The sequence below is a fragment of the Penaeus japonicus genome, unplaced genomic scaffold, assembly GCF_977035675.1.
Source record: "Penaeus japonicus unplaced genomic scaffold, GWHDUDI00000001_assembly GWHDUDI00000031, whole genome shotgun sequence".
In the NCBI taxonomy this organism is placed as follows: domain Eukaryota; kingdom Metazoa; phylum Arthropoda; class Malacostraca; order Decapoda; family Penaeidae; genus Penaeus; species Penaeus japonicus.
Window position 1 is genome coordinate 21,767,107 of NW_028234433.1, and position 10,000 is coordinate 21,777,106.

Here is a 10,000-nt window from a genome sequence, read left to right on the forward strand (position 1 = left end):
TTAAAAAATGGTTCTTTATCGGATGATAATTCCCTGGGAGTTCCAAGAGCTAAATCTTGCCAGAACAGATAGGATGGAGGTTTCTTTGCCTTTACCAGAGCATGAGGCACAGAGGCCAGACTGTTGCTGTATTGACCAAGTATAGTTCGTGTAGTTTGATAAGCTAATACGGCCTTCGTGTTTGTTTGTTTTTGTGCAGATTGTTTTTAATGTCCAGTTTTCTTCTTTTAACCCAATGATGATGGTGTGTCACACCCGTGTGACACGGCTAAATGCCTGATGACGGGGCGACACACCAGTGTGTTGTTCCCCATGCAATATTGCATAAGCCCGGCATAGGGGGTTGCCACTTCTTGCTGGGCCCGTCGGGATTGGGTTAAGCGTTCTTTACGGCTATTTTCTGACTGCATGGGCCTATTCTAGCCAATTAGCTGCCAAAAAGACACAATTTAAATATAATTTATCAATATTTACTAAGCCTGAGTCAGAAACATTTTGATTGAAATATAATAAAAATATTTCAAATAAGCATAAACTACCTAAAATTTACATACATGTCATTCATATTTACCGCACTAGCCACTAAGATAAATTCCCTGGATGTATTTACACAAAACTTTTGAAAACATCCAATATCTACAATGCCACACATGCTTCAATTCTTAATCACAATTTATCCATGAAGCACACATGCTGCCCATAATAAACACGTAATTTGCTTTTATAAAAGTAAACAATTTATTCTACCTCAAGATAGGAAACATTCAGTAATGATTTTAAGGTTTATTCATTTCTAATTTTCTATGTATAGCCCAAATTCAGACTACAATCTTTTTAATCTATTTGAATACTGATTCAACACCAAAATGAATACTGATAAATAATTTAGTGATGTGCGAGAAAAATAAAATTGCTTTAATATATTTTTAAAATTCTTGTCAGGCTAATATAGACTAACTATTCATCATAATTCAGTGAACTCTTTCTTAAAAACATATTCACCTTATTCTTTATATAAATAAACACACTAACTATTATTCACAAGAAACAGACTGCACAATATGACTTCAATTTGACTTTATACACTTGCATATGGTACAGTCTCACTCCTTTCATTGATTTTAATTCATTCAATTTTCTAAAAATGCCAAGTTATTCTTTCATCACAAACCATTAAAAGACTCCTACACAATCAATGCCTTTCCCATCATCTCTCCACATCTAGATATTTGCACTTTTTTCAGACACAATTTCCAGTTGGTAATCCCACACACAAGAATCTTTCACATTTTTGCTGTACTTCCAAGAATGATATTGTAACTGTCACACCCACTGTACGAATTGCAGTATATATGAAAAATAACGACACTTTCATTACAATTTACACACCTTAAAAGATTTTTCCTCACGAACACCACTACGAGGACCTAGGTTCTCCAAAGCATATATGACCAGGTATATCAAAGGATAAAACATTCCCTGGTTCACAAACTTCACACTCTCCAAATCCTTAAAAAGAACTAATGAAACATAACTGAAAATGAACTTCAATTGAAAAAAATATTACAAAAATTCCTGCCAACCCACCCACCAAAATATGTCTTTGGTTTCATGGGTCTGGGAGGAGTAGCAGCCAGGGGGAACCTACATGTGTCCTCCCCCAGTCCACAGGATGGCTGGGAACCCCCCTTTTCTCCCTTCCAGCCTTGTAGAGGTCTACCCAAGAGGTCTGTCTACTGTCTTCCAGGCGTTCTGTCTACTGTCTTCCTGGGTCTGTCTTCCCAAAAGGTCTTCCTAAGCGGCGTGTCTTCCCAAGAAGTTTGTCTTTCCTGGTGATCTGTCTTTTCTGAAGATCTGTCTTCCCACTAGGTCTGTCTTCCAAGTAGGTCTGTCTCCCCAAGAGGTCTTCCCAAGAGGTCTGTCTTCCCTAGAGGTCTTCCCAAGAGGTCTTCTCGCCCCCTTCCTACTCCGCGGGGCTCTCGGGCCGCTAACTCACCATATGGCAGGGTTGAATAGGGTGCTTTGACTTCAAGAGTCATTCCATTTTCCCCGATTTCCTCTGAGCAACCTCCATCCCCAACCACACCTATCCAAACATTATAAAAATCAATATGGCGCCTTTAAATATGATCCTTCTGGCGGCGGCCTGCTCAACCTTCTGCTCGGACGTCCGCGCGCTGCCTTCAAACGCTGAGCGCTGGCAATGAGACATCTCTTTCTTGATTTTTACATTTATTGTAGCTTTCTGTGGGTCTTAGAGAGGTACTTGGCTAATGTGTGATTGGCTTACAGGTTTTAGGGTGTATTCTGGGTTTGATTCGATGTCGTATCGTCAATTTGTGAGTTATAAGATGTGTTATAAGATAGTATAGCACTCGCTCGGACTTCTTGAGGGACGCGCTTCTCTGTTTTATAGTCAATTCTAAGAGGTTTCGGAGTATACTTTTTATTAATTTCCTATCTATGGGTTGGTTTAGGAATTGCAACGTATATCAAGGATTTGGTACCGAGTGATCGTGAGTTTGTAGGCTGTAGGATGTATTAAAAGATAGCTTGATACCTGCTCAGGCTTCCTGAGTGACGGTTTCGCTCTTCTACGCCAATCTATTCTAGGATTTTTACCCTATCTGGAGTTCTTTTGCCATTAATTGACTGCTTTAGGGAATTGAGACTGCATCGAGTTTTGTATTGCAATTTTGGGGGGTTAAGATATGTGTTATTAGAGGTTGATACTCGTCCCAGTTTCCTGGAAGACTCGTTTCTCTACTTGAGGCTTGATCTATGGGCTGTGTTTCATTTTACGGTTAAAAATCTGTCCTTTCTTGTATGGACTGTGCTGTGCTTTGGATCATTTAGTAGTACGCTGATTTGGGTCTATTCCATTGCTTTATGCAAAGTTCCTATGAGTTTAGAATTATTCAGAATAATCTGTATCATGCTATCAAAAATGGAGCTGAAATTTCTAATTAGAAAATAATAATAAAGATAATGATAATAATAATGACTTCGAATGCTTAAAAAAACAATCAGCTTGTAATAATGAAATACAGAAGTTTACAAAAAATAATTATTAGCATGTACAGTGATCCAAATACAAGATCAAATGTACAAATTTACAATTTGGGTTCAAAAGATTACGATTAAAAAAACACACTACTTTTAAGGCACTGGGACAAGTAACATATGTTTATGAATCACTTTAATTTCTGCAATGATAACCAGAATTACTAAAATCACTTCATAACACGAATCATCATTCCTAACATGCGTAAAGGGGTGAAGTTGCGGCGTGAATCGAATCTATTTTTAGAATTGACTCGAAGTTATTTATGAATCCAAAATCAAATGCTTTTATTTCGGAACATGTGTCATTGTTATAGATTCATTTGTCTAATTACTGAACCAGACTGAACTATGATCTATAAGGATGGACAAATTTAATAGAGTATGAAACAAGGGAAAAAAAATCGAATATATGCAGAGACAACATTTTTTAACATCAAAAGAGAGAGATACATGCAATATATTTAAGAAAAAAAGGATGAAAATCGTATTTATATCGTCATAACTACCAAGCTTCTGTAGGTGGTTCACAACCATACTAGTAATATAAATGCTGTTATCATTATCATTATTATCAGTACCATTATCATTGTAATGACTATTGATTAGCGTTGATATTTTTATTGCTGTTGTTATTGTCATTGTCCTTATCTCTGCCATTATCAGTGTTGTTCTTATTTCTATTATAAACATTATCATTATCATTACCATGATCGCATTATTGTTATCATTATCATTATCATTCTTATCGATATTATTACTATCGTTATTGCTGTTATTATCATTATAATTATTATCGTCGTTATTACAATTATCATCATTATAATCATTATTATTCTAGGGTCATCAGTGTCATTATCATTTATGTCATCATTGTGACTATCATAATCATTATCATTGTTATTACTTCTGTCAATATTACCATTGTTATTATCATAATCATTTTTGTCATTATAATAAATCATTATTATTATCTCTATTATCATCATCATTAATATTACCAGTATTATTACCATTACTATTATTATTATTGTTATTATCATCATCATTTCCGTTATTATAATTATCATCGTTATCATCATTATTATGCTCATTGTTATTATGATCATTATTACCATCATCATTGTTATCATTATTGTTATAGTAATTTTTGATAATGCTGTTATCATTATTAATATTATTGTTGTTATTGCTGCTTTTATTGTTACCATCATTATTTTTATTACTATTTGCATTATCCTTATTATTAGCATTAGCATCATCATTATCATTATTATCATCACTATCATCATCATCATTAACATTATTATCATCACCACTATCATCCTTATTATCATTAGCATCATCATCATTATCATTCTCATTATTATCATCTCCATTATCATTATTATTACTACAATCATTACTGTCATTTCTATTATCATTTCTATCACCATTATCTTTTTTTTCTATTGTCCTTATCATCATTATTACTATCAATTCATGCTACATATAAATGATTTATTCGTAAAACAATGAATAAGACAAAATGTTCCTATAATGCTATGTTTTACCATTAATATTTATCTCACATACTGTGTTGTACCTTTAGCCTAAATGTTATGAATTTATATGTTAATGATTATGTTATATTGACAGGGTATAGTTAATATCAATATATCGAAGTGCGTGGAAGCAGTGCAGGTCTCAGTCATTTATTATCATGATCATCAGTATCATTATTATTTTTATCATTATTATTGTTATCATCGTATGAGTAAGATTACTATTATCATCAACATGATTATTGTTCATTATTACCTTTTTTATCATTGCTTTTATTATCATTATTATTATCATTATCATTGTTATTTTTGTTATCATTATTGCTGATATTATTATTACCATTATCACTATCGTCATGATTATCATAATTTTTATCAATTAACATCACTATTACTATCATCATTATTATTTGCATTGGTGTTCTTGTTCATCCTTATCATTTTCATTATCGTTATTGTTATGATTATCATTATTATCATCATCTTTATTATTATTTTCATTACTATTATCATTATCATAATTAGTATCATCATTGTTATCATCATCATCATTATCTGTATCATTATCATTAATATTATAATTATCAGTATCAGTATCATTGTGATTATCATTATTAGTATTATCATTATCATTCGCCTGGGCTATATGCACGAGGCGGCCCGGCTATCATTATCATTATCATTATTACTATCATCATAATCACTCATTATCATTATCCCTCCTGTTGATGTTGTTAATTGTAATAATCATTATTAGTATCATTAACATTTCTATATTATCATATCATTTTTTCATTGGCATTATCATCATTGAGTTTGTGTTATTTTTAATGTTATCATCATCATCATCAGTTTTGTCGTTTATTTTATTAAAAACATTTTACAACACCGAAGTTAGGATTCTTTTGATCCGAAGAAACAAAATCTTGAGGAGGAATACGAACAAAATCTTTATCATCAGTTTTATGCACCCGTGATAATAAATCAAGCCATCTTTTTAAAAATTTAACTCAATTAGTTAGCACTTAGAAATCAATAATATAAAAGATATATAAACGTTTTAATGCGATCTAATGTTTTATCTTCGTAACCCCTGACATCAGACATGTCCAAACGTAAACACTAAAGCTGAGGAGGAACGCCAACGCTTGCGGGAAGTAAAGTTAAATTTCGCCAAAATGAATCTTCAACCTTGCAGTACTGAGCTTAGTTCGTATAGAGATCAACATTTTAAGGTGAGATTGATTACTGGATGTAGAAAATAACGTAATTAGAAAGAGCATTATGCTGAAAAAGGAGATTTTGTTTTCGGCGAGCGGCATAGAGAAATCTCGAATGAGCGATGTTTGTTGTATGGGGTGCGGGAAATGGTCTTTTATTTTACCCCAAAGCTATGGGTATTTGTGATAAGGTTAAATCTGACTTAAGTCGTTGTGTCTAAAAATTTTGGTAGTGATTGATTGCTTATGATGTGTTATGTCCATTTATAGCAGTTTTAGGGGAAAGCTGACCAAATATTTAGTCATGGTGCATTTCTAATGATTTTTGCTTTCCAGATTTAGTAGATTTAGATTATGGAAGTTAACATTATCAAGGATTTCTGCCCAATTGTCTACCATACGGAGGGATATGGGTAATAGCTGACACTACTTGCTCCAGGGAACTGGGTGTTGGTTTGGTGGCCCCATTGTAAACAAATATTTCAATATGGAGACCTCCTCAGATCAGAAATTGTGAATTTTTAAAGAACAGATGCTAATAGTGGAGTTATTAGACAATAACGAGTTACAAGTTACTGATGTTTTTAACCCATTCACGCCGGGGCGATTTCAGTTCTGAATGGTCGTAATGCCAGGGTTTTTAAACCCATAAGCCGAAAGCTTTGAGATTCTCGGGTGCACAAGCTGCGAGCCTGGGTTGCCCGCTCACTCACCCCGAGTGCTGGCCATACCCAGATATCTCGTCACTGGCATCTGATGCAAAAACCACAAAACGTGTCAGCACGTCATCCGGCACAAATGGGTTAAGCCACTCATGATAGGGTGTATATTTTCATAATGCCATTCCTGCTGGTAATATAGCAAGGGTGCACAACTTCCAGATGGCAATATTGCAATCATGTGCAGCTTCCCTCCGAGAGGGTTTTTCAATGCTTGATGCCGTACTGGACCTCTCAGAGAGATTTTTGCCCTATATTGGCACTGTACACGTGGTGGAGGTTCATTGGCCTTTTCTTCAAGTGTTGTGAGGCTTGGTGGCTGTGGCAACTCCTTCATGTTGTGACACTATTACCACCAATATTGTTGCTGTAGTCAGTTTACTTGATGAGACTGGAAGCTTTAACTTGTTAGTAGGCAAGCTTCTGTTTTCATGAAATGCAAATTTAGCAATAGCTTTCTACACTCGAGAGATCATGTGGTTTGGATATATTTTCACGTATTTAAAGCAAGTGCATATATGCATGGGCTATCTACTGTGAAATTGTTTTATTACCACAACTACCTTGCCTACCTCAACTTTCAGGAATATTTTAAATTTATTTTTTGTTAGTATTATTATTTTTGCAAATGCTCTAGTAATGATTATAGGAATAATAAAGTAACGATGGTAGTAGTAAGAGATATTGCTGTTTAATTTTGTTATACTCGAGATAGGCATGTAATATGTTTGTGACACGGGACACATTTAACTCCAGGACTACATGTTTCAAAACAGTGACTGTTATGAAGTGTCTGATAATACATATATTAATGAAATCAATAGAAGCACATACTGATTAGGTGTGTATTCATAGGTGCAACTCCAGTTTATATAGACCTATATTTTTACCTTCTCTCCCCAAAAATAGTAATAAGAAAAGCTCACCCCCAAAAAGTGTGTAGATTATACATTTATGTTAGGTAGGTCAGGCCGTATTGTTTATCTGTTATTACTGTTAATGCTACCTAATTGTTTGAGAATTAATGAGGACATGAGGAGAATCGAGTAATGTTTAAAATATCATGCATAATTACTGGATTTTTAAGGTGATTTTGACTTGAATAATGATTTCTCAGAATAAATCTCTCTCCATGCAAATTTTATTAACCCAATGATAACAGTGTCACACTGTGACATGGCAAAGTGCCTGATGATGGAGCGACACACTAGTGTGACGTCCCCGAGGCAATATTACATAGGCCTGGCGTAGGGGGTTGCCAGTTCTCGCAGGGCCCGTCGGGATCGGGTTAATATCAATATTACTATTTTCTTAGCTGAAGATAAAGGAATAATAATATAATGCTTTCCTTTCAACCATTTCCAGGGTTCTCGTTCAGAGCAAGAACGACTCTTACGCAACTCAACCACATTATATGTGGGCAACTTGTCCTTCTATACCACTGAAGAACAGCTTTACGAGCTGTTTGGCCGTGCAGGTGATGTCAAAAAGATCATTATGGGGCTTGACAAGGTTAAGAGGACTCCATGTGGATTTTGCTTCGTTGAGTATTTTACAAGGTATGTTTATTTGACTTTATTTTCGTATGGAACCAATATGTAATAATTTTCATTTAGAAAGTACTTTGTCATTATATGATATCAAGGAGGCTGAAATTATTTACTTATAGAAGGTATTAGCGGCACCACAACAGTGTATCACCAATGGTGACACACCTTTTGGTTCATTTATTTCTTTGAAAATGAAAACTGTAGAATTTAAGTTTTACATATAGGTTACTATTCTCGCATTGGCTTGGCGAGCTACATACTTGTTGAGTTAATTAGCTTCATGACTGTGTCAAAGAGATGCCATGTCAGGAGACCATTTAAGAAGTTTAGCTTAAATTTTGTCTTAAATCTGGTCAATAACTTTTGCAACAGAATAGTTGGCTCTATAGCTATTGTTATGCTCTCCCTGTATTACATACCTCCTGTAGTTTTGAATCCCCCCCCCCTCCCTTTTATTTGGATATTTATATTGAATTGAGAGAAAGAACATTTAGAGAATCAAAGGTAAGTCAAACCAAAGATAAAATTGAAAGAAGGGACTTTGTATTTACTTAGATGTTATATCTTGCTTACAAAGTTAATCTCATGATGCTTGATACTGAAAGAGGTTTTGTTATATTTTCTTTCCATATTTTTTTTATATCTCTTTTTCTTGTCTTTTTATATCCTTTTTTGTCGTTATGAGTATTGTCATTGTTAATATTAATGTTTATGATATTATTGATATTATTGTTTTGTTGTTATTGTTATTATTGTTTTGTTGTTATTGTTATTATTGTTATTGTTATTATTGTTATTGTTATTGTTATTGTTATTATTATTGTTGTTATACATTTTTATTGTTGTTATTATTGTTGTTGCTATTATTATTGCTGTTATTATTATTAATATCACTGTTATTTTTATCAAGAACTTCTGATGATAGCTTTGATAATTAAGTATTTTAGTAATGGTAATCAAGATACAAACACTCACATTCACTCCTCTCTTTTTGCAGGGAAGAATCAGAGCAGTGCATGAGGTACATCAATGGAACTCGCCTCGACGATCGCATTGTACGAACGGATTGGGATGCAGGTTTCATTGAGGGGAGGCAGTATGGTCGAGGGAAGAGTGGTGGACAGGTATTTTATCTTTGCTTTATGTTGTGTGATTAATTTTCAAGGGTTATGTAGAGGTAATGATACTGGTGTCATATATTTGTCATTAAGGTCTGCTATCTGTACTATATTCTGTTTTATAAAGTTATATTGTACTAACACTATCAAAGTGTAAGAGATAACTTTATTGTATCACTCTGCTAACTTATCTCCTGTGAGTGTCTTTATAGGTATGGTTTTCCAGTTTTCAAAATTTTTAGGGAAAGAATTACTCAACTTATATATAGCATCATTTTTAAACATGTGCAAACTTTCTTTATTTCTTATTCAACTCAAAATAAAAGCAATAATGTATATTGTTATTTCATATTTACAACAAAAACTTAGAAAGTAAAATAAACAGATTTCAAGATGTACAGCTGCAGGTGGGCATCTTAAGGTGTTCCTTGTGTTTTCTGATATTTTCTAGACTAATGTTATAATACATGGTATGCTAGTACTGTGATACTAATTAGCTTTCAGTATGATGACCTAGTTAACAACTGAAGAAGTAAATAACTTATCATTTGTTCAGAATGCAATACATAATAAACCCCACTCCATGAAACATGCCCATTGTGATGGGGTTAAAGTTTGATTGTACTAAATCTTTGTGATTACTTTGCAAGTAGTATCAAATGAGGTTGGGCTTTTTTTCTTTTCTTTTCCACTTACAGTACATTGGATGCAGAAAGTTCTAGAGATCTTTTTATTGGGGTTAAAAGTGTAAATATTATGCCCCCTTTCCCTTTTTTCTTTTTCTAC

General features: G+C 33.7%; 2 protein-coding genes across 14 annotated transcripts in view; one reads left to right on the top strand and one right to left on the bottom strand.

The window, feature by feature from the left end:
• RhoGAP71E (Rho GTPase activating protein at 71E) overlaps positions 1-2,185 on the bottom strand; it is an 83,124-nt gene extending 80,939 nt beyond the window's left edge. For 6 of the 12 annotated variants that reach the window (XM_086555995.1, XM_086555986.1, XM_086555977.1 and 3 more), the window contains exon 1: positions 1,997-2,138. The gene's annotated coding sequence lies outside the window, so the exon portion shown is untranslated. Of the gene's footprint in view, positions 1-1,591; positions 1,611-1,996 lie in introns of those variants that run through there. The other 6 variants (XM_086555991.1, XM_086555993.1, XM_086555984.1 and 3 more) reach the window with 3 other exon arrangements.
• Positions 1-10,000, top strand: part of Cbp20 (cap binding protein 20) — an 11,391-nt gene that overhangs the window by 538 nt on the left and 853 nt on the right. The window contains exons 1-3 of one of the 2 annotated variants that reach the window (XM_043018130.2): positions 5,698-5,842; positions 7,912-8,105; positions 9,094-9,220. In XM_043018130.2, the coding sequence (XP_042874064.1) occupies positions 5,786-5,842; positions 7,912-8,105; positions 9,094-9,220 (378 nt within the window). In that variant the 5' untranslated portion in view covers positions 5,698-5,785. Of the gene's footprint in view, positions 1-5,697; positions 5,843-7,911; positions 8,106-9,093; positions 9,221-10,000 lie in introns of those variants that run through there. The other variant, XM_043018129.2, reaches the window with a different exon arrangement.